The sequence below is a fragment of the Canis lupus genome, chromosome 12 (genome assembly GCF_011100685.1).
Source record: "Canis lupus familiaris isolate Mischka breed German Shepherd chromosome 12, alternate assembly UU_Cfam_GSD_1.0, whole genome shotgun sequence".
Classification (NCBI taxonomy): domain Eukaryota; kingdom Metazoa; phylum Chordata; class Mammalia; order Carnivora; family Canidae; genus Canis; species Canis lupus.
The window spans coordinates 57398974-57424626 of record NC_049233.1 but is presented as its reverse complement, the minus strand read 5'-3'; the positions used below and the strand labels follow the sequence as shown (position 1 = coordinate 57424626).

General features: G+C 37.9%; 1 protein-coding gene across 3 annotated transcripts in view; it reads left to right on the top strand.

Annotated features, from left to right (window-relative positions):
* The window catches only part of FBXL4 (F-box and leucine rich repeat protein 4), a 78358-nt gene extending 62521 nt beyond the window's left edge, over nucleotides 1–15837 (top strand). For all 3 annotated transcript variants that reach the window (XM_038554779.1, XM_038554780.1, XM_038554782.1), the window contains 2 exons: nucleotides 3411–3723; nucleotides 15283–15837. In XM_038554779.1, the coding sequence (XP_038410707.1) occupies nucleotides 3411–3723; nucleotides 15283–15446 (477 nt within the window). In that variant the 3' untranslated portion in view covers nucleotides 15447–15837. The remainder of the gene's footprint in view (nucleotides 1–3410; nucleotides 3724–15282) is intronic.
* The last annotated feature ends 9816 nt before the right edge of the window (nucleotides 15838–25653 follow it).

Here is a 25653-nt window from a genome sequence, read left to right as displayed (position 1 = left end):
ACAGAGACACAGACAGAGGGAGAAGCAGGCTCCATGCAGGGAGCCCGATGTGAGACTCTATCCCGGGTCTCCAGGATCAGGTCCTGGGCTGAAGGCAGTGCTAAACCGGTGAGCCACCCAGGCTGCCCTCTTTACTTTCTTACAAAAGTAAACCAGATTCGGGAGATTCCAAACCATTCCAATTTTGTGTCCACTTATTAGGAAGACAGACATGTGTAAGCAGGATGGTTGCTAGATCAGAGAAGTTCTCCTGGAGTCCTGAGCTTGGATTCAACCTAAAAGAAATCCCATGTGAATACCTTTTAGAGCTCAATAATGGCTTCTGAGATGCTCCAGGATTTGGCAGTGTAGGCTGGAGAGGCATGTTATGGCCACGTGTTTATGTCCATATCCCCATGTGAAAACCATCCTGGTGGTCAGGCCTGATTAAACCCCAGGTATGGGCTTAGGCTGACCCCAGTATCTGGAAACAGTCTTGGGAGCCCACTAACTCAGCATTAGGCTTTCCTTACTTTTGATCAAATTCTTACCTTTAGCAAGCCATTTCATGGGCTACTATTGGGTCCCTCTGATGACTCTTCTAGATGGGCCTGGTGACATTCGATGGCACTGTCTATGATTACAGACCAGCCAGTTCCTGCCACTTGGATCTTTGCTATTGCTCACCCACCCGTTTTAGATTGAGAAGCACCTTGCTTAATCATGGCTAGAGATACTTTTTCTGCCTGTCATTTACCTCCCCTTAAACTGGAGCAACATCCTCTAGAAAAGCAGGCCTTTGGCCACAGACACTTTGTATTTGGAATTATATTTATGTTTGTCTTTAGAATGAGATGTATTTTAAGTCAGCATTTTCAAGTTGACAATGGAATATTAGTCCTAAAAGATTTTTGATCAAGAAAGGATGTATATTAGGAGGCAGTGAGGTAGGGATTCCTGGTCAAAAATAGGAAATAATGCTCCTCTGTCTTCCTCCTGGAGTTTTCAGTGGTATGTCCTACAACAAAGAAACTATGCCTTTGTGTAAGCCAGTGTTTTCCAACTTTACCTGACTACTACTACTACTAATCTCTTAATATATGATATACTGTAGAAAATGCTACTTAAGCATTACTTTTCTTAAGCATCAAGATAAATAGGCTATTTTATTGGTTTATTTATTTTTTAAAGATTTATATATTTATTAGAGAAAGAGTGCAAAGCTGGGGATGCAGAGGGAAAGGTAGAGACAAACTTTAGTAGACTCTATGCTCAGCAGGGAGCCCAAAACAGGGCTCCATTCCATGACCCTAAGAGCTCCACCTGAGCCAAAACCAAGAATTGAATGCTTAACTGGCTACACCACCTAGATGCCCCCCCAAATTGGCTATTTTTAAATTAAAGTATGTAGTTATCAGTAAAATATGGTTGCTATTGATATTTGGTTGTCAGGAAATTAAGTTTTAAGGACTTGACATTGAAGTTCAGAACTACTACTAACATTGTTGATCCCATTACTAGCATTGTGGCTGAAACATCCCGCACCTGTCATAGAAATACTGTTCGCATTTCACAGCAGGTCCAGGGTTCACCAGAACAGTAACACACAGATCTTTGTTGACACTTTAATACCATGTTTATTACAGTTTCTCTTTTGTCAGTTGACCAAAAGGGAGGAAGATTCCTTTGATTTTATTTTTGACTATCAAAATAATAGCAATCAGAATTATGGGTTTTGGAAAGTTTTAAAATTACTTCTTTATAAAGAATTGGCTGCACTAATTTTCAAAGCTACGGGTTTGTATTGTTTGGGTACAGTCGAGTAGTTACATTCCCCTCAAATCTGTTACTCATGGTCTTTTGCATGATTCTCCCATACACAGTTCCTGGAGATCAAAACCTTAGAAATCATCACAACGACATCAAAGCCATCAGGCCTTAGTTCTGACTCAAAATCTAGCCCCAAATCTGTCCAGCAATTCCACTGCTGCAAGCTTAATCCAAGCCTTTGCCTCTCTACACTAAGCTCATGCAGGCCTCTTCTCTGGGTTTTTTCGATTCTTACCCACCATCTACCATCCAAACCAACCCTTCTGTTTTAATGTAAATCATATTTGTCTCAAATCCTCTATTGTTTTCATGGCCTGATCACCTGGCCCCTGCATAACTCTCTACCCTCACCACTTCTCTCCTTACTCCCCTTGGGTCTCCTCACTCCCCTTGGGCCGTACTCAGTCCTATTTCTTTTCCTTGAATGCACCAGGTTATTTTCACACCACTTATCACTCTGAATTTATTTTGCCCGTTTGTGTACATCTTTCCCCAAAATGTGCACAAAGTCTTTGTGTTTTGACTCACTGTTGTTCCTAGCCCCTGGAGTGGTGCTGGCACATTGTGGTTGAAAATATGAATAAAAAATGAAAAAGGAAATAATAATTGGACATGTTAGCTGTTTTGTTTCCTTTTGACTTCTGGTGATAATTTTGATTCCTGATTATAAAACAATCAAATGAAACTCTTAAACCTGTTTTGGGATGCCTGGGTGGCTCAGTGGTTGAGCATCTGCCTTCGTCTCAGGACGTGATCCCAGAGTCCCAGAATTGAGTCCCGCATCGGGCTCCCTGCATGGAGCCTGCTTCTCCTTCTGCCTGTCTCTCTCTCTCTCTCTCTCTGAGTCTCTCATGAATAAATAAATAAAATCTTTAAAAAAAAAAAAAGAAAGAAACCTGTTTAAAGAAGCATTACTAAAGCATATAAAGCCCGTGAACTGAAAAGTTTAATCCTTATTTAGTAGAGGATTATCCCGTGATTGTGAAGGAAATTAGCGGACACCTGCAATAACTGACACCAACCTATCATAATCTAAATTATTTTTGTGTTGCATATTCAGTCCCCAGATGCCTCATTTAACCCCAAACTAGTATCATTATTAGTACTGTCAGCATATTTACATACTACTTTAGAGCCTGGTGAAGGGCACACCCTCATCAGGGAGATCTTCTATACCTACCAAAGCTGATGGATTATATATATAAAATAGAAGAAATGAGGCCCTGTCATCGAGGAGCAGCAGCAAGGTGAAAATGTAAGGCATACAAGAACAACACAAAATCCTCAAATCCTTTATGAGGGACTGAGGATTTCATACTACTTTGGGATGTAATTCATAAAGTCCTCTGTCTGGAGCTGTGGTAAATGGATTTTTAAGTAAGTGATTATTCTTGCTGTTTTATGAAACAGTGGCAGATCTGTGAGATGAGTGGGCAGATGTGTATTAACAAGAATATGGGTCTGTTTACATGGAAGCAAACAACAGGAGATGATTAAGGATGCTTCAATTTAAAAAAAAAGAAAAGAATGTTTTAACTTGCTCTACACAGTTTGTATTTCTGAGCATAATATGTAAGAGACTGGAATGATTTGATTTCCAGATTGAAGACTATGATGTGATAGCCAGCATGATAGGAGCCAAGTGTAAAAAACTCCGAACTCTGGATCTGTGGAGATGTAAGAATATTACTGAGAATGGGATAGCAGAACTGGCTTCTGGGTGTCCGCTTCTGGAGGAACTCGACCTTGGCTGGTGCCCCACTCTGCAGAGCAGCACCGGATGTTTCGCCAAACTGGCACGCCAGCTCCCAAACTTGCAAAAACTCTTTCTTACAGCTAACAGGTCTGTGTGTGACACAGACATTGAAGAACTAGCGTGTAATTGTACCAGATTACGGCAACTGGACATACTAGGTAAGCGTACAGTATATAAATTTATTTTAAAGCCTTGATGTAAAAGCTAATCTCAGACCTTTTGCAAGGAAAAGACCACCTCTCGGATACAAGAAAATTTCATCCTGGTGAGACTCCTTGGTTTGAGGAAGTGCAAGATAGGCCAATTGATACGGAGAGTAATTATATCTGTACTTAAGTAAAAGGGTAAGGATAATAACAGAATTTTGCAGTTGAACTAACAAAGCTCTAAATAAACATTAATTCTTGGTCTGGTAAGAAGAGTGAGAATTTATATGAGCTGTGTTCTGCATTTTTATGAAAGAAGAAATTAATCCATTTGTATAATGAATTTTATATATATGCATAAATAGATACATTTATGTATATACAAATACAAATGTACATAAAGCTTCTTGATGTTAAACTTGTGATTAAGGAAAATTGCCAAATCTTCATTCCTGATAATTCTAGATTTTAGGAATAATTGTATACCAAGGCAGATCTATTGAGAAGCCTTCCCAGTTTGAGATTTCTTGTGTCCCTATTGCAGCCCATCAGCTGGGAGCCCAGTGAGGTTATGTTACTTCCTACTTTAGCCAGGAGTGCTGGCAACACCATGGCTCAATCGTGCATACAGTTGGTACTTTGTGAACTCACATAGCACTTGCACTGTGTTCTCTGGTCATCTCTGAGTGTTCACAGGTTAGCCCATGAAGTGCTAATTATATCCTTTCCTGTTTATTAAACATTCAGCAACAGGAAAACCTGAAGATTTTCAGCGTCTGAATTTGTGGTTTCCTTGAAAATGCATGGTCCAGGTTTATAATACATTTGTAGGTGTTGCTTATATGGTTGCATGTTTCTTGTTCAAGCTACTTGTAGGCAGAAATTCTTGCCTAAAAATTTAGGGGAGGAATTCTTGCCTGTTACATATACACTTTGGGCTAGATAGATACCTCATCTATGTTATATTTTCTTTGTTCTTTATAGCTCAGGGAATTGGATATCATCTTTTTGTTTTGTTTTGTTTTGTTTTCATTGAAGGGGGACTGAGCTCAGCAATTAGTATATGGCAGAGCAGGGTTGTTCAAATGCCAGATTTGGGGCCCCAGCTGATACTATCTTTTCATACCACCACAACTGCTTTTCTTATTTCTTTTCCCTCCTACCCACATTCCACCTTGAATTAGTCTAGACCTTTTATAAGGGGAATATTCTGGGAAGTTCAAGAAAATGAGAGAGAATGAGGAAAGGGGACTGAGGCCTTTATTTTTTGTTTTTAAGATTTTATTTATTTATTCATGAGAGACACAGAGAGAGAGGCAGAGACACAGGCAGAGAGAGAAGCAGGCCCCATGCAGGGAGTCTGACATGGGACTCCATCCTGGGTCTCCAGGATCAAGCCCTGGGCTGAAGGCGGCGCTAAACCGCTGAGCCGCCCGGGCTGCCCCGGGACTGAGGCCTTTAAAACTGGATCACTAATTGCATTAGGCTTCACTTCAGAGGATTGGTGGTATTGTTGGTTAGTCTCAGTTTTACAGCACTCCCACTCAGTAGAGATGAAGAGTAGCCAGCCTCTGAAAGAGATGCTACAGAACCACAAAGGTAGTTGGTAACACTGATCCTACAAGGAAAGCACAATTGTGGTGAACAGGGGGACTGGTTGTCAGGCGGTCTAACTTTAGCCAACAAACGTATAAATTACTTGGCAGAGACATAAAAGAAAAATAAGTAAGAAGTATAATGGCTTCTTCTTGAAAACATTTGTAACTTTCCTAAACATAAGAGCAAGGAAATATGGAAGGTTCCAGTCCAAGATGGCAACATAGGAAGACCCTGAACTTCCCTCCAGGGAACACAGCCGTTTCTACCTATTTATAGAACCATTCCTCCTGAAGAAGAACTGGGGGCTGACTGAACAGCTTCTGCAGGACCAAAGATAGAACAGCAAAAAAAAAAAAAAAACTGAAACACAGTAACAAAAGGAACCCCGCCCCTGACAATGCCAGCTGCAGTGGGGAGCAATCTATCCTTGGGCACAGATAAAAGGCCTCCAAATAGCATATAAATGAGACAGCACTGAAACTCCCAAACTGCATTGGAGCTGCGTGCTTACTCTCTGGGTCAGAGGAACTAGATTCCCACCCCGCCTCCAAAGCCTTGACCCCAGCAGGATCTGGACCAATGGTTGCAGCCGTCACAGTGAACCAGGTACCGCAGTGAGACCAGGGTCCACAGGCCACACCCGCCTTAGGGGTGGTGGTGCTGGAGCATAGAAAGTAAGCTGTGTGGGAGTTTTTGTCTGGTTTTGTTCTTGGTTTAAAGAGTCAGCCCTAGAACTGCACCCAATATTTTGGGGCGGGGGCTGCTAGAATGCTCTCAGTGGGCAGAGCTGACGGACATAGTCTACACACCCTCTCCCCCTTAAAAACATAGACCAGTATACGATCTGGGCCCCCTAAATGGCCTGGTGCCTCAGTGAGCCCTGGGCCCTTAGCCCACACCAGCCCCCCTGTCCTACTAAGGCGATCACAAAGTGGTGCACACCAAGGACACCCCTGGTCAGTGCTCACTACAGCCCCGGCCTTCACACCAACATGACACAGGGGCACAGCACCCCAAAACACTCCAGGCCTATACCGCTTTGGCTTCAGATGGCTTGCTAGGGTACCCACAGTACAGAGTGGTTCAGACCATCTTGGCTGGCATCTGCTTCACACCTAGCCACTCTGCCAGGGTACCTCCTATATGGAGCACCCCAAATACCATAGGCCCATGGCTGCATTGATTTCAGTCCAGGACACACCCTGTGTGGAGCACCCAGAACACTTCCACCTTTGCCGGGCTCAGCTGCGGCCACGCAACCAGGGCACTTGCTCCATGGGATACTATGGGACAACCCGACTTACACCCAATTCAGTTTCAGCTGTCCTGCCAGGACATATTTTGTGTGGAGACCCCAAGGACTGCATTTTAGTTTTAGTTGTCCTGCCAAGATGCCCTCTGTGTAGAATGCCCCAGGACCTCCCAGCTCATACCCATCTCAACTACAGTCACCATTCAGGGCACACCCTCCATGTGGAGAATCCAGGAACACTCTCAGTTTATATCCATTTCTGCTTCAGCTGTCCTCTGTGTGTAGAGCCCTGTGTGCCCCTGACTTGTGCCCACTTTAGTTTCAGCTATCCTGCTAGGGCCCCTCTGTGCAGAGAGCTCAGGACCTCCTGGCCTGCATACATCAGTTCCAGCCACTCAGCCAGGACAGCCCCTGTGCAGAGCACCCTGGGACACCCATTTGAACATTAGCTATCTTGCTAGAGTGCTATCAGTGCATAGAACCCTGGGACACCCTGGCCTACATCTATTTCGGTTTTTGCTGTCCTGACAGGGCACTTACTATGTGGAAAATACCCCACCTCCCAGCCCCAGTCCATGCCAGCCACAACCCCAGCCAGCTAGCAAAGTCATCAAGCACACAGTCTACATAGGGAATGACCAAACACAAGATCATTCCTTCAAATTTAGAAGTAGCTGTTCAGCCTAATCCATAGAAACAAACACAGAAAGCAAAATGGGGAGACAGAGGAATATGCTCCAAAAGAAAGAAAAAGAAAAAAAAAAAAAAAACTCAGGAAAAGGACTAAATGAAACAGGAATAAACAGCATGCCTGAGAAAAATTTAAAGTAACGATCATAAAGATACCAGGCTAGAGAGAAGAGTGAAAGAACCCAGTGAGAACTTCAATAAAGAGATGCAAAATATAAACAAGAACCAATCAGAGTTGAAGAATACAATAAAGTACAAAACACACTAGAGGGAATCAACAGATTTCAGATGCAGAAGAATGTACCAGAGATCTGGAAGACAAGGTAATGAAAATCACCCAAGATGAAGATGAAAAAGAGAAAAGAATTTTTTAAAATGAAGATAGATTAAGAGATCTCTTGGACAACATCAAGCAAACAAACATTTGCTTAATAGGGGTCCCAAAATAAGAGAGAGAAAGGAGTAAAAAACTTATTTGAAGAAAGAATAACTGAAGACTTCCCTCTTCTAGGGAAGGAAATAGACATACACATCCAAGAGAGTTCCAAGTAAGATGAACCCAAGGAGGTCCACACTACAACACATTATAATTAAAATGTCAAAGGTTAACAATAAAGAGGGAATCTTAAAAGCAAGAGATAAAGAGTTAAAAAGAGTTAAAAAGCAAGAGATAAAGAGATAAAAAGTTGTCTACAAGGGAAAACCTATAAGAATATCAGCAGAAACTTTGCAGGCCAGAAAGGAATGACATGATACCGTCAAAGTGTTGCAAGGAAAACACCTATAATGAAGAATGCTCAGCAAGGCTGTCATTCAGATTTGAGGGAGAGATAGTTTCCCAAACAAAAAACAAAGGAGTTTATCACCACTAAGCCAGACTACAAGAAATGTTAAAGGGACTTCTTTGGGTGGAAAAGAAATGGCCATAATTAGACATAAGAAAATTATTAATTAAAAGATATAAAATAGGACAACATATTCATAAAATGGGGGAAAAGAAAAAAATATTTTGTTTTTACAATGTGTATGAACTTAAAGATCATGAAATTAATATAAACTGCTATATACTTAAGATGCTATATATGAGAATCATCATGGTAACCACAAACCCAAACCTATAATAGATACACAAAAAATAAAGAGAGAGAAGGCCAAACACAACACTGTAGAAACTCATCAACATAAGAAAAGAGAGCAAAAGAAGAAAGGAACAGAGGAGAACTACAAAAACAATCAGAAAACAAATAATAAAATGGCAATAAGTACATGCGTATCAATAATTACTTTAAATGTAAATGGCCAAAATGCTCCAATCAAAAGCCATAGGGTGGCAGATGGATAAAAAACAAGACTCATCTTTATGGTTACAAGAGACTCCCCTCAGAACTAAAGAATACATATACTGAAAGTGATGGGATGGAGAAACATTCACTATGCAAATGGAAGTGAAAGAAAAGGAGAGGGTAGCAATACTTATATCAGACAAAACGAACTTTGAAACAAAGACTGTAATGAGACAAAGAAGGGCATTATATAATGATAAAGGGATCAGTCCAACAAGAGGATGTAACATTTGTAGATATCTACACACCCAACACTGGAGCACCTAAATACATAGAGCAAATATTAATGGACATAAGAGACAAATTGATGTAATACAGTGATAATAATTCCACTTACATCAATAGATAGATCATTCAGGCAGAAAATCAACAAGGAAATAATGTCTTTGAATGACGCATTGGACTAGATGGACATAACAGATATATACAGAACATTCCATCTGAAAATAGAATACATATTCTTTTTCATTGCACATGGAACATTCTCCAGAATAGATCATATATTAGGCCACAAAATAAGCCTCAATATATTTGAGAAGATTGAAATCATATGATGCATTTTTTTTCCCAATCACAATGGTATGAAACTAGAAATAAATCACAAGAAAAAAAAAACTTAGAAATAAATCACAAGAAAAAAACTAGAAAAAGATGCAAACACCAAGACTAAACAGCATGATACTAAACAACCAATGAATGGGTCAATGAAGCAATCAAAAGAAATTTTTTAAAAATGGAGATGAATGAAAACAAAACATAAATCTTTGGGACATGGCAAAAGCCGTTCTCAGGGAAATATATAGTGATACAGGCCTACCTCAAAAAACAAGAGAAATCTCAAATAATCTAACCTTACGCATAAAGGAACTAGAGAAAGAAGAACAAACAAAACCCAAAGTGAGTAGAAGAGATAAAAGAAAGATCAGAGCAGAGATAAATGATATAGAGACTTAAAAAAAAAAGTAGAAAAAATCAATAAAATCAAGAGCTGACTCAAAAGATAAATCAATGAATGCATAGCCAAGACTCTTCAAAAATAAAAGAGAAAGGACTCAAATAAAATCAGAAATAAGAGAGGACCAGTAACAACTGACACCACAGATATAAACTGAGAATTATAAGAGAGTATGTGAAAGCTTATAACAAACTGGACAACCTAGAAGAAATGATTAATTCCTAGAAACACAGTCTTCCAAAACTGAACCAGGACAAAATAGAAAATCTGGACACACCAATCACAGATAACAAAATTGAATTGATAATTGAAAAACTACCAAAAAACGAAAGTCCAGGATCAGATGGATTTATAGGTGAATACTACCAAACATTTAAAGAGTTAATATTCTATTTTTCTTCATCTGTTCCAAAAAATAGAGGTAGGAAAGCTTCCAAATATATTCTATGAGGCTAGCACTACCTAATACCAATACCAGACAAAGAGAACATGAAAAAAGAAAACTATGGGCCTATGTCCCTGATGAACATAGATGCAAAAATTCTTAACAGAATATTAACAAACCACATACAACAGTACATTAAAAAGATCATTCACCATGACCAGGTGGGATTTATTCCAGGGATGTAAGGATGGTTCAATATTTGCAAATCAATCAATGTTATGCACCACATCAACAAAACAAAGGATAAACATCAAAATTATCACAATTAGAGGCAGAACAAGCATTTAACAAAATTTAACATCCATTCATGATAAAAACTCTCAACAAAGTGGAATGAACTTACCGTAACATAATAGTAATTATTAAGTGGGGAACATATCTCAGTGTAATAAAGGCCAATATGAAAACCCACAGCTAACATCATATTCAATAGTGAAAAACTGAGATATTTTACTCTCATATCAGAAATAAGACAAGGATGTCTGGATGTCAAGGATGTGTCTCACCGCGTTTAACATAATACTGCAAGTCCTAGGCACAGCAATCAGATAAGAAAAAGAAGAAGTTGAACCCTTGCTATTTGCAGATTTTATATAGAAAGTCCTAAAGATTCCACCAAAAAACTAGTAGAAGTAATACATGAATTCAGTAGAGCTGCAGGATATAAAATTAGTACCTAGAAATGAGCAGTATTTCTATGCACCAATAATGAAGTAGCAGAAAGAAAAATTAAGGAACATCATCATTGACAGTTGCACCAAAAAGAATAAGACACCTAGGAATAAAGTTAACAAAAAAGGTGAAAGAACTGTACATTACTTAAAAACTATAAAACACTGATGAAAGAAATTAAAGATGACACAAATAAATGGAAAGATATTCCATGCTCATGAATTGGAAGAATTAGTTTTATTAAAATGTCCATATTTCCCAAATCAATCTGCAGATTCAGTGCAATCCCTTTCAAAATACAAACAGCATTTTTCACAAAACTGGAACAAGTAATATTAAAATTTGTATAGAACCACAATAAACCTCAAATAGCTAAAGCAACCTTGAAAAAGAACAAAGCTGGAGGTAACACAATTCCAGATTTCAAGATATACTACAAAGCTGTAGTAATCAAAACAGTGTGTTACTGGCACAAAAATAGAGACATAGATCAATGGAACAGAATAGAGAGCCCAGAAATAAACCGAGGATTCCATAGTCAATTAATTTACAACAAAAGAGGCAAGATTATACAATGGGGAAAAGGCAACCTCTCAATAAATGATGCTGGGAAAACTGGACAGCTACATGTAAAAGAATAAAACGTTTTAATACCCTACACAAAAATAAGCCCAAATGGATTAAAGACCTAAATGTAAAAACCTGCAATGACATAAATCCTAGAAGAGACCATAGGCAGTAATTTCTCTAACATCAGCTGTAGCAAGATTTTTCTAGATGCATCTCCTAAGGTGAGGGAAACAAAAGCAAAAATAAACTATTAGGACTATATCAAAATAAAAGGCTTTGCACAGCAAAATAAGCCATCAGTAAAGCAAAAAGACAACCTACTGAATGGGAGGAGATACTTGTAAATATCCTGTAAGGGGTTAGTACCCAAAATATAGTAAAGAACAATACCAAGAAAACAATACAATTAAAAAATGGGTAGAGAGTTTGAATAGACACTTTTCCAAAGAAGACATACAGATGGCCAACAGACACATGAAAAGGCTTCAACATCACTAACCATCAGGGAAATGTAAATCAAAACCACAATGAGATACTACCTTACACTTATTAGAATGGCTAAAATCAAAACCACCAGAAATAAATATTGGCAAGAATGTGGAAATAAAGGAACCCTCATGCATGCACTGTCACTGGGAATGTGAATTGGTACCGCCACTGTGGAAAACAGTATGGAAGTGCCTGAAAAAAATTAAAAATAGAATTACCATATGTTCCAGTAATTCCACTATGGGGTGTTTACTCAAAGAAAACCAAACTACAAATTTGAAAAGATATATGCACCCCTATGTTTATTGTCGCATTATTTATAGCAACCAAGATACAGGAGCAATCTATCAATAAAAAAAAAATGGATGAAGAAAATACAGTATAGAGATAGACAATGGAAAGTTACACAGCTATAAAAAGGGATAAGATTGTGCCATTTATGATAACATGGAGGGCATTTTGTGACATGACATGTCACACTGAGAAAGATAAATAACATTATTTCACTCCTAAGTGGAATCTTAACAAAAACAAAACATGAATAAACAAAAAGCAAAATCAGACCTCTAGAGAACAAACTGATGGTTGCCAGAAGAAAGGGCACTGGAGGGAATGGGTAAAATGGTTGAAAGGGAGTGGGAGGTATAGGCTTCCAGGTATGGAATGAGTGAGTAAATCATGGGAATAAAAGGCACAGCATAGGGAATGTAGTCAGTGATACTGCAGCATTGCGTGGTAACAGAGGGTAGCCACACTTGGGGTGAATGGAGCATAATGTGTAAACTTGATGAATCACTACCTTGAAATTAATATAACATTGTGTGTCAACTCTACTCAGAAAAGAAGAGCAAGGAAGTGTCATTATTATGCCAAAACAAATTTTAGATGGGAGAGGGCCATCATGCAAATATATTAGAACATCTTATTTCAAATGTGATCAAGTCCCGCATCAGGCTCCCTGCAGGGAGCCTGCTTCTCCCTCTGCCTATGTCTCTGCCTCTCTCTGTCTCTCATGAATAAATAAATAAAATCTTTAAAAACAAAACAAAACAAAAAACCAAAGCTGAGTTAGATACAGTCTCTACCTTCAGAGAGTTTATAATGTGGCAAACAAAACAAAACAAAGCAAAACAAAACAAAACAAAAAAAACCCAAAACAAAAAAACGGGAAATCAATATATAAATAACTTTAATGGAAGCCAGAAGCGAGTCCATTTGGGGGCTCAAAGAAAAGAGAGTATCTATAATTAGAGAAATAAGAAGTTTAATTAAAAAGGTTAATAGGTATTTGAAAGGCATCATTGAAAAGTGAATAGGAACTAGGGGGAGGGGAGCATTTTAAGCAGAATGAATAGTATGAAACAAAAGCATAGGAATCAAAAATACAGAGTATCTTCAGAGAATAGGCAATCTAATTTGACTTAGAATGTTAGTATAATGGAGGCTTTCACGGAGAGTTTTGAACACCAGAATGAGGAATCTGCACAAAATTAAACAAGGACGAGCTATTATCAGGTTTCAATTCCGGGCATAAGTGATATATTTAGAGCTGTGTTTTAGAGATATTAATCTAGAAACAAGTGGTAAGTGAATTGGAGAGGGAGGAGATCAAAATGAGGGAGATTAGCTGCAGTCATCCATCTGATAAGGATCTAAGCCAGGGTGATGGCATTGGGAAATTAAACACCATCCCTTCATCCCTTCATTTATTACACACTTATTGAGCATATACTGTGTCAGGCATCGTTTCCAACACTGGAGATAGGCCCGTGAACATGAAGGAGGTGGCCCCTGCTCTGAAGGAACTGAGAACACAGTTGTGTCATAAGTGGATAAGAAACAAAAGCACACAGTGCTCTGGAAGAGAAGACAAGGTGCCCTTGTCTAGTTAAATTTTCATCTCCCAACTTCCTTCCCTGACATTCTCTTAGGCTTTTAGGAACTTCTAATTAATCAGGAAACTCAGATTGTGGGACGCCTGGGTGGCCTAGTGGTTAAGCCTCTGCCTTTGGCTCAGGGCCTGATCCCTGCGGAGAGCCTGCTTCTCCTTCTGCCTGTGTCTCTGCCTCTCTTTGTGTGTCTCTCATGAATAAATAAATAAAATCTAAAAAAAAAAAAAAAAAAAAGGAAACGGAGATTCTAATGACCAAGTCTGTCAAACAGAAGATAGCCACAGCCGTGGGTAAAGAACACCACATAGCCAAGTGTCTTAGTTGAGGTTCTCTGCGCTTGTATAACAAAACCCACTCAGGCTAACTTGTACATAAGGGAAAGAAAATTATTATGGAGATAGAGCTGTCTCTCTGAGATCCACAGGCAGAAGCTAGCTATGGTCAGACCTCAGGACAGACTAGAAAGCCATCAAAAGGCAAGGAAGCTGTTTTCTCTTTTGTTCTTTCTTTTCCTGTCTTTCATGCTCAGACACCTACACCCACCCCCTCTATCCCTGTACACTCACAGATGCTCTTAGGTCTGCTTCTCCCTTTGGCTTTGCCGCCTTCTTTTCTTGTCATGCTGGCCATCTCTGTCTTTCTAGGTACAGGTGGCTAAATATGACAGCCCCAACCAGATTCTTGCGTCTTTAGTTCAAGAGATCTATGGACAGTGAAGGCTTTACTGAATTCCCATTCTAAATTCCCAGGAGGATCTGGGGGGCCAGCCACAGTCGAGATGGCAGTATAGTTGCCACTTCTGGAACCCATGGCAGAGAGGGGAGTAGAAGGGATTTCTCAGGGAAAAGGCATAGGTTAACACTACCAACACTTTGGTCCCTGTCACAGTAGACGTGCATGTATATGTGATATAATTGTGATTTTTTTTCTCTCTAGAAAACCTGTAGTTAAAGTAAGGTTTGTTTTACAACAGATGATATCTTAAAAGCCTACTGGTATGTGATATTTGAGTACCTGCTATGTAGCAGGTGCTTTTCATAATGTATATAATTTAGCTTCTATCTAAATGTCCCATAATCTCATCAGATTTGACATGGGCTACACAATATTCATCATCCGTCATTTGACTTCCAGTAATGCCATTTTATACCTACCACTTACTGTAAAACTCACCAAACTGTATTGTAGTTATTTGTTTCCAGCTTTGGTCAATGAGCTCCTTAGGGCAGACACATGTCTTACTCATCTTTGCATCTCCAGGGCCTCACACAGAAGTTTCTGCAGGGGTGGTTGCGTAGTAATTGCACTGCATGGAATATGAGGTGGAATCACTGTAAGCCCTTCTGTCTGATTTGACCTATGGGTTAAGGAAAAGTTGGGTGACAGAAATAGGAAGGTGTGGAGGAGCTGATTGGAAAGGGTAGGAGGTAGGAATGAAGATAGTGGGTAGAGTATGGACAAAATCTAGGTCCTAGATACCAAATTGGCTAGGAGAATTCAGTTTGTATTTTTTTACAAGACTGTTTCAGTATGTCTTTTGTTTAAAATGCTTTTAATTTTTAAAAGGCAATTTATTTTAAGTGCATTTTAAGCAATAAAAAAGGGGTTTTTATCAGGATATCATATAAATATTATATTGATGGTATTTTGTTTTGTTTTGACAGGAACAAGAATGGTAAGTCCAGCATCCTTAAGAAAACTTCTGGAATCTTGTAAAGATCTTTCCTTGCTTGATGTGTCCTTCTGTTCACAGATTGATAATAGAGCTGTGCTGGAACTCAATGTGAGCTTTCCAAAAGTGTTCATAAAAAAGAGCTTTACGCAGTGACTTAATATGTGTTCTATAATAAAATCAATGCGCTTTTGTAGGGTTTTATTTTAGAGTTGGTTTTGTTTAGTTTTTATGATGGTGGGAATGTCTTAATATTCCATTAAGGCATTTGTAGATTTTTGAAGAAAAAAATATGAAATTGTCCATTAAATCAAGTAAAAATGTAAACAAGTGTTTTGAGAAGATATTGCAAGCACTTTTCTTGAAGAATATGTGAGTGGCTCACATTATGTGTACCTTATGTTAATCAGTAATATTATTCTTTAGTCAGTAATTACCTGTGTAATAAAAGAATAATATGGAAACCTTTTAACTTATTTTTAAAGGAACATGTTGAGCCAGAAAGTATCATGATATTTAAAAATAAAAATAATTTTTCACACCTCCATGTAAGGATGTCTTATTAATAAGCCTTATGACCTGGCCAGTGTTTTGTTTGGGTGTATACAGAATTTCCAGACTTAACTGGAGAAATTAATGTGCTATGATTAATTTTTAAGCTGATAAATCAATTCTTCAACTTGAGAATTTTAGTTTTTCCATTTTTCTTCTGACATATATATTTTACTACTGGATAATACCAGTATAAAAATATGAGCATAATCAAGAACAGAGGTAAACTACTAAAGAAAACAACTTTCCAACTGTTAAGCTGATGCCTTAAAAATTTGCCAGAGAGAAAAGTTTAAGACTTCTGAAATATATGTGGATTTCATTTATTTATATATTTTTTTCCTGTGCCCCAGCACCTTAAATAATTAGAAAGCTGTTACAGCAGATAAAAAAACAAACAACATTGTTTTGTTAAATAGTGAACTGATTTAGTTCTGCTGCTCTGAAAGTAAACAGAAAAAATTTTGTGGCATAAAATGACAAGGCCATTTTGAGTAGAAAACTAATATTAAGGATACAGTATACCAAAATTTATTTTCCCACATAGGGCAATATGTTAAATTCCAACATCTGCACACCCTAGAATAATCCTGGAGAACTCTGCTGTCCAGTATGGCAGCCACTAGCCATTTGTGGCCATTTTATTTAACTGCAGTTAAATGTAATTAAAAATTCCATACTTCAGTTGTGCTAGCGTTCAGGAGTCACCGGGGGCTGGTGGTTATCATATTGGACACCATTACTGTAGAATTTCTTGGAGTCATTTAAAACACACACACACACACACACACACACACATTTAGCTAAAAAAATTAGCATGATTAATATTTGTCTCTAGGCAATTTTTGAGGGTATTCTCAACAGTATACATATGAAAGCATTCCCCCCCAAAGTACTTAAGCTAGTGAATTTATACATATGACAAATATTAGTCATTCCGTAAATATTTATTGAATAAGAATATATTATTGAGTTAGGCCATACAATATGTCAAACTTTAAAAATGTAAAGGTTATAAATTATTACTAGTAGTAGTGCTGTGTTTATTCTTTTATAGAATATAAAGAATGTAATATCATGACATTTAAAATATTAAAATAGTAATACAGTCTCCTCCATGTAAGAGACCATCTGTATGAGGATTGCTGTCACGTGTATGGTACACCCTATTTTCCAGTTCATGGCAGAAGCAAGGGGCAGTTGGGAAAGGGCTGGGTTGACCTACATTGTTACCTTCATGCACTTGGATTTGCTTTTCACTGACAAATGTATGTCAACATTTTAAATGTTTTATCTGGTGGAACTTTTAGGAGGAAGAGACTTATGAATTGACTACCAACTGGGTGAAATAGTACTTTTATCTTGAATTAGCAACTGGCATGGAATTAGTGCTTACTTTTGTGCCAGATGCTCTGTGTGCTTTGTGTTTACTGAGTCACTGAATCTTCACAACTGCGCCATAAGGTAGATACCATACTTACACGCCATAAGGTAGATACCATTACTTACACGAACTTACAGGTGAGGAAACAAAGAAAGATCGAAGAACTTACTCATGTTCACATAGCTGCTAGTGGCAGAGCCATTATACACGCCTCGGACATCTGGCTTTAGAGGCGGTGCTTTCACCCTATGTTTTAAGTGTCCAGGGTGGCTTCTGATTCTAGAGCGCAGGTCAAGCGAACATTTTCTGTAACGGACTAAGAGGCAAAATTGAGGTTATTATATAGGTATTATAGTAATGATAGAGAAAGTGAATTTCCACAAAATTTTGAAGGACAGAATTCAAAACATAGTAATTGAGAAAATTTTTTTGTGATATGGTTCCACTAACAAGTAGAATGAAATACTCTTGGGGAGGATAATATTTCACTTAGTTGGGATTCAGAGTTACTATTTCCTGTCATCAGAATTGATTGTAAGTATTCATCTGGTAATGTTGATCTCTGGTATGATTTTACATATTTTTGTCTTTGAAAATATCTTTTCATACAGATAAGTATTGCCAAGTACATATGTTAATCCATGAGAATATTTTCACTGAGCATATTTATCGCTTGGAAGACATTGATAGAATTCTATTAGATTCCTTCTTCTCTTGGTATTTTCCTTTTAGCATGCCATTACCTTGCAGATTAATCGCTTCCAGTTGAAGGTTGGGTGGAGCTCCTCAATTGCACAATTGAATGGATTTGAAAAATGGAGATTTCCTTCATATTTGCATCGGGGTTCAAAAAACCCACTGCTGGACGTATGGTTTGAGCTCAGAAAAATACATGCTGCAGATTCCTGTGAGAACGGAGATATTGCTTCTTGTCTTACCTTTTGGTAGCACAGGAAATGTATAAAGCTGCTTGGTGTTACTTTGTGATTCAAATTATATTAGTTGTCATCAAAATTACTTTAGTGTAAGTTTCGCATATGAACACGGTTTTGCTGGCTCCACCTCCAGACCTTCTGATTCAGTAGAATTTGCATTTTAATGAGCAGCCAGTGGATGCTGACTGCTGCTGGTCTGAGGGCCACCCTTTGAAAAGCACCACTCCAGAATGCTCTTTGGGTCCGGAGGAGCCCTTTCCTGAATCCCACATACGTGGGAATAACTGTTCCCACTGTTTTGCAGTGTTTCAATTTTGGGTTGAATTCATTACAAAACATGATCAACTCTGCAAGAAAAGCTACGTTCCAAAGCCATTTGGCGTTCTGTAGTTGTGGTTGAGGGTATTTCTTCTGGTCCAGAAAAATTGCAATATCCGTTCTGAACTCAAAAACTCACGATAAAACTACCACTGTTAAGCCAACAGACTGCAGTGTGGTAGGAGAGATCCGAGTATTCAGCTTCTATAGCTGACGGGTGACAGCTGAGGATGGTTCAGTGGCATTCACTGCCTGCCGAGAGCACTAGGTCATTAACACAAGGTCAAGTCACATATATTCCACAACTACTTGCCATAAATAGTACAGTAAATAACCTTAGGTTTTCAACACTTTACGTTTTCACAAGTTCTTCTAAATTTGACCAACTAAGTCTTTTTTTGCTCCACATATATATATATATTTTTTTTTTAACACATCTTAGCAGATTCTACTTCAGGGTACACCGAGGTCCTATTTTCTTAACTTCTGAGAAATGCTCTTGCCTGAAGTTGCTCCACACAGACTGTTTGTAGAAAATCACTCTCCCGTCACTTGAGCCTTAGCACGGACTTATCCAATAAACAACAATAACGGGGCAGTAGCAGTAACATCTGTTGACTCAGCAAGAGCCAGGGAAAACCACTCAGAATCATGTGCCTTGTTTTTTTTTTATTGACTATTGATGTTGTTCCCAGTGTTCTCAACTCTTCGAGCCACTGTCCTTGCCAAAAGCCTAATTACATAGTCTAAGCAAGTTTACTTTGGACACTTTTCTTTAGCTGATGAATCAAAAACAATTTAACTCACCATTGGTAAAAGGCTTTCCTCACGGGGCTAATGAATGAACCATGCAGAAGCTTGCTTTGGCTGCAGCTTTTTCATTTTTTTTTTTTTTTAAGAAAAAAATTCTGTAATGAGATACCTTGTTTCAAATTTCCTAATTTTTCTGGCCACTGTGATCATTCCATTGTATGTATAGTATTTTTCCGGAACAGTGACAGTGTCATGGCATGTTAAACACAACCTTTGCCATCTCATGTGGCAACAAAATTATCCATACTGTCTTAAACATAGGAAACTTGGAAGTCCACATTTCTTTTTTTCCTTTTCCTTTTTGTTCTGGCACAATGGGTGTCCACTGGTAATAAGAAAACATTGTGGTATGGCAACATGTGTGGCATGCAGAATGCAGAAGAGTCGTAACTGCATCCCTGCCATTTGTAACGTGCGGAGCAGCAGTGTGGACCGCCGAGAACCCGGTAGGTGTGTGCTGTGGCTACTCACCGCTTCCACTGCAGGCCAAAGCAACCATAGACCTGAATGAATGAATGTGGCCGCATTCCAATAAAACTCTTAGTTGCTTACCGACACTGAGAGTTTAATTTCATGTGATTTCCGTGTGTCATATAATACTCTTCTTTCTTTGATTTGATTTTATTGTTTTTACCATTAGAAAATCTAAAAACCATTTTCAAGTGGCAGTCTGAATCTGGCCGGTGGACCAAATCTGTGAACACTGTTCTGGGATATTCGCAAGTCGTTACTGAGCTCAGGTTTGCCCATTTCTAATTTTATACACTAGTCTCAAACCTGTTCTCAGCCTTTATCTTTCTCACTTTACCACTTAGATTTTAATATGAAAAACAGTATTTTATTGACTTAGGAAAAAATTTTTACCATTACAGTGAGAGAATTTTGTATTTTTTCTTTTTTTCTGAGGTGTATTTGGCCAGTAAGAATTGTATATATTGAAGGTATACAATTTGATTATTTGATATACATTGTAAAGTCATTACCACATTCAAGCTAAATAAGGTATCTCTCTTCAGATAGTTACCACTTTTTTTTTCTGATGGTGACAACTGAGCACATTTCAAATACACAATAAGTTTTGTCAACGATAGTCACATTGTACATAGATCTCCAGAACCTATTCATCTTGCATAACCAAAACTTTTTACCTTTTACCCAGCATCTCTCCCTATTTCCCTTCCCTTAGTTCCTGGTAACCATTGTACTTTACTTCTATGAACTTGTTATTTTTAGATTCCACATATAAATGGGATCATGCAGTATTATCTTTCTGTGTCTGGTTTGTTTGACTCAGCACAACGTCCTCCAGGGGCCTCCATGTATTTGCCAATGGCAGCATTACTTTCTTTTCAAGGCTGAATACTATTGCATTACCATATGTGTGTGTTATATATGTTATGATATAATAACATATACGTGTGGGCTGTGTATATATAATATATACACACACCCCACATTTTCTTTATCCATTCATCTGTTGACAGACATTTAGGTTGTTTCCATATCTTGCCTATTGTGAATAATGTAGAAATGATTATGGGAGTACAGTTATCTCTTTGAGATCCTGATTTCATTTTCTTCAGATATATACCCAGAAGTGGGATTGCTGGATCATATGGTAGTTCTATTTTTAATTTTCTGAGAAACCTCTATACTGTTTTTCATAATGGCTGTACCAATTTACATTCCCACCAGCAATGTATAAGAGTTCCCTTAACAAGAGAAAATATATAGACTGTCCATTAAAATTTGAAGCCGAATGACCCATCACTATTAATATTGTCAGTTGACTTAAAATTTTTAATATTAGCATTTTGGTAAGATAAATTATCTTCCCAGTGGCTAGTAATAGATAAAGATATATCCCTAACTCTGTGAGCATAAGTAAAGGAGCTTCTTAATTTAAACTGCCCTGAAATAAGACCCTAAAAATACACAATATATAGAAAAACATTTAGACAGCTAATATTCTTCCTTTCTTTCAGGGTGATTAATTTTCAGCCAATATGTAGCAAAGAAAAAAGTGAATTTTTAAAAGAAGTGTTTCTATTTTTTTGGTGTTTCCCAGGAATTAACTAAAGACTGAAAACTCATATTTACAAGTATACTAATACTAACAAAGAGATATGAAATGAAATAAAAAGTTCACTTGGTTACCGTGTACATTAATAATGAATGACTTTTCATTTTTCACTTTACAATATTAAAGGACACCATTTCTGACACAGTAATTTTCATTTTCAAAGCCATTTATCACAGTTTTCAGTGTTATTTCTAGTTTGTCCCCTTTCTTAGCACATTTAATACTAAATTAATACTTCAGAGGAAATTTTTTTTCAGCCTTTCTGAAAATTTTGTCAGTGACCCTTAACACAGTGTTAGCTATTGCTAAAAAACTATTCTAGCAGCTGTGATTTTATCCATGCAGCCCAGTCCTCTAGCAGTACATTAATGTCAATAAGCAAAAGAGGTGATGATTGACAGCAATAGCAACAAGTCAAAAGGGAAAAGATAAATTACTTTAATCAAGGATCATGATTTATTATATATGTTTTATAAATGTGGATAGAGGCCAAGATTTTTCCTTTGGCACAGCGGAAAGTGTATTGAAGATTTTTGCCTATAAGTCTGAATTTTGGGCTTGAATTTTTATACGCATGAATACTATTAATGGTTTATTACGTTTTGAAAGGAAAAAGGTAATTATGTTGAAAGTGACACTTTGAGAGGAAGGAAGATTTTTATCAGTGTATTTGGCGAAGTAAATTGGTGCAGTCCTAGCTATAAAATTTTCAAGGAAAAATTTAAAAGCAAAGCAGTCATATGATCAGATAAATTGAGTAGATTACACCAAAGATAAAACAGCTCTTTCTGTTACAAATGAGAATCTGTGCAGACAACTAACTGAGATGTTTTAAATTTTATTTGTATAAAAATGCTGTTCAATGTCTAATGATTTTTATTGTTTGTATTATTCTGTACTTCAGAATAATAAGATAAGCTTGAGTATCTCATTAGCTCACTTTCAAAACTGATCATTTCAGGACACCGCTGAATATAATGGAAGGTTTGGGTAAATAGGTTTGTGTCACAGCCTCTATGAAATTAGACGAGGATAAGCCTGGTAGATGAACCATCATCTATGTGCTAAACACTCACAATCCATCCTTATGTTATGAAATGACATCAGCTCATTTTAAACTCTAAAATTACACGAATCTGCAATTAAACTGCAGACTGCATTCACACTGTTATTTATTTCTCTCTCCTTTCTCTGTAATTCCCCCAAATACGAATTTATTTAAAGTTTGTTTTGTTTGTTACTCAAACCAGAGTTTGATACAGTGTTTTCCTGCTTTTACTTAGAAGGTATCATGTACTGTGGCATTTGCTTTCTCTGAAAGCGAATCCCTTCATTACTAATTAGCCCCCAGATTCTACAGTTCTTGTTGCACCCCAACTATTTTTGATGAACTAGAATGGAAAGAATAACACAAGATTAAGACATATTCATCCATCTGCTTAGTCAACAGTATATACAGACAACAAATATATGTGGAGATCTCTGTGCTAGGCACATATTCAGGTGGGAAGGACCAGATGTATGGAATGCACAGAGATAATCACAGAGCAATTTTTATTTTTATTTATTTTTATTTTTTAAAAAACACCTAATTTTATTTATTATTTTTTTTAAGATTTTATTTATTTATTCAGAGAGAGACACAGAGAGAGAAAACACAGGCAGAGGGAGAAGCAGGCACCATGCAGAGAGCCTGATGTGGGACTCGATCCAGGGTCTCCAGGATCACGCCCTAGGCTGCAGGCGGCGCTAAACTGCTGGGCCACCAGGACTGCCCCACAGAGCAATTTTTAATGAGTGGTCAGGTGCCAAGAAAAAATTCTATGGTGAAAAAAAATAATGAGATCCCATGGTTTCAGCACAGTTAGGCAGATTTCTTTGCTTCTGAACTTCAGAACCTTTACTGTCTAGTGGAGGTGAAGAGGTAAGGTGAGATGAGGTAAGGTTTGTAGTATTTCCCAATTTTCCATGGAATACTGGTCAATGGTATTGGAAGCGATAGTCTCTCAGGGTACAGTTTAGAAAGTACTAAAGCAGTATTATATGGTGTCTTACAGAAAGTATTCACTACAGGGGCGCCTGGGTGGCCCATTCGGTTAAGAGCCTGACTCTTGATTTCTGCTCAGGTCATGATCTCATGGTTGTGGGACTGAGCCCAGCATACGGCTCCGTGCTCAGCGGAGAGTCTGCTTGAGATACTCTCTCTCCCTCTCCCTCTGCCCCTCCCCCCGCTTGTGTGCTTTCTCTCTCTCAAAATAAATAAATCTTTTTAAAAAAGTATTCACTACAGTAACTTTCAATATATTTCCTCAAGATCATGCATTATAATTTATTTCTAATAAAAATATTTTAAATGTATCATTTAAGAGAAAGATTAGGAAGTTGACTAATGCTTTGGTGATGTGATTTAAAAAATTTCTGGTGGCACCTGGATAGCTCAGTGGTTGAGCATCTGGCTTTGGCTCAAGTCGTGATACCCGGGGGTCCTGGAATCGAGTCCTGCCTTAGGCTCCCCACAGGGAGCCTGCTTCTCCTTCTGCCTATGTCTCTGTCTGTCTCTCTGTGTCTCTCATGAAAAAAATAAATAAAATCTTTAAAAAAAATTTCTGAGCACGATTACTTTTTATTTTGGCCAATAATTTCTAAGTTAATTTTTCTTCCTTTATTAGATCTTTGGAATATGTATTTATTTTTGGTATCCTAAAATTTTGTGAACATGATAGTCTAGTCATTGGGAATGGCTAAAGGAAATGCTGTACCATCTGAGGATTTTTAATATTTGTAGGATTTTACTGTTATGCTCCTTATTCAATATTTATATGTTGTGCTACTCCATAAACTATTCTAATCATCAATTCTGTAGCAATAGAAAAAGAAAATCTACATTAACTCCTGATCGGTGACTACTTAAAAATATTGAATATAAAGTTAGAGTAACAACAATTCAGAACTAGCACCTGTTTTGCTAAAGTCTATGATAGAAGTTGGTAATTTATTACAAGATCAGGGCGCCAGGATGGCTCAGTTACTTAAGCGTCTGCCTTTGACTCAGGTCATGATCTTAGGGTCCCGGGATTAGGGCACATCAGTCTCCCTGCTCAGCAGGGAACCCGCTTCTCCCTCTCCCTCGGCCCCTCCCCCTGCTTGTGCTCTCTCTCTCACTCTCTAATAAATGAATAAAATCTTAAAAAAAAATTTATTACAGGACACCTGGGTGGCTCAGTGGTTGAGCATCTGCCTTCAGCTCAGGTCATGATCCTGGGTTCTGGGATCGAGTCCCACATCAGGCAACCTGCAGGGAGCCTGCTTCTCCCTCTGCCTGTGTCTCTGCCTCCCCTCTGTGTCTCTCATGAAGAAATAAATAAGATCTTAAAATTTTATTTTAAGATAAATTTTAAATAAATTTTAAAAATTTATTACAAGACTGTTTCTTCCCAAAGAGATACTTTCATGTGAACCTTATTGTATGTGTAGTCACACACACACATGCACACGCACACACGCACATACACATTTCAGTCTCCTAGGCAAATATGTGTTTAATTTCGTTAACTTTTTTTTAGTGGGAAGTTATGCTTCCTCCTATAGAATGTTTATAAATTGCTGCTAAGATTACAACCACAAAAGCTAGAGAATTACTAAGGCTAACACAGAGTCTGGCACACCATTGTTCTTATTTGAGATGTTTTTGCTGACAAAACCCCCAAATACAGGATTGATAGTGCTGAAGCCCTATTTCCTCTGTTTAAAAGTTCTAAAAATTATTCCACCCAGTCAAACCTAAAATAAATATTCATAAGTCCTTATAATCAGAAATATTCATAAAATTGAAAGACCTTAAAATGTGTGTCTCCAGCATATGTTTCCTTGGCATCTGTCCGTAGTGTCTGACCACGTGTAGCTAAGAGAAAAAAAAATCTTAAGACTCTTTGACAACTGTTCTGCTTTCGTCTTTCAAAATATCTGCTGATCGCCCATCTATGTACACGCTTTAACCAAAGTCAGGGGTCCCGTGTCCCACCCTGTTCCCTCCGTCGTACCACGGTGTCCAGTCTGAGCGGAAGGGCCTTCCTGGAGCATCATCGGGCCCTATTCCTCAGCACCAACAGTCCTAAACTGTCAGAGCCACTAGCTCCGGTTTTCACCCGGTAGCCTCACATCCTCCCTCAGAAATCAAATTAGGCCATCTATTTTCTGATGTTTTGAACATTAAAGTATCAAGTGTTAAAGAACTTTTTAAGCCTTTTGATAAATGTTTAACCACTAACTCTCTGGTGA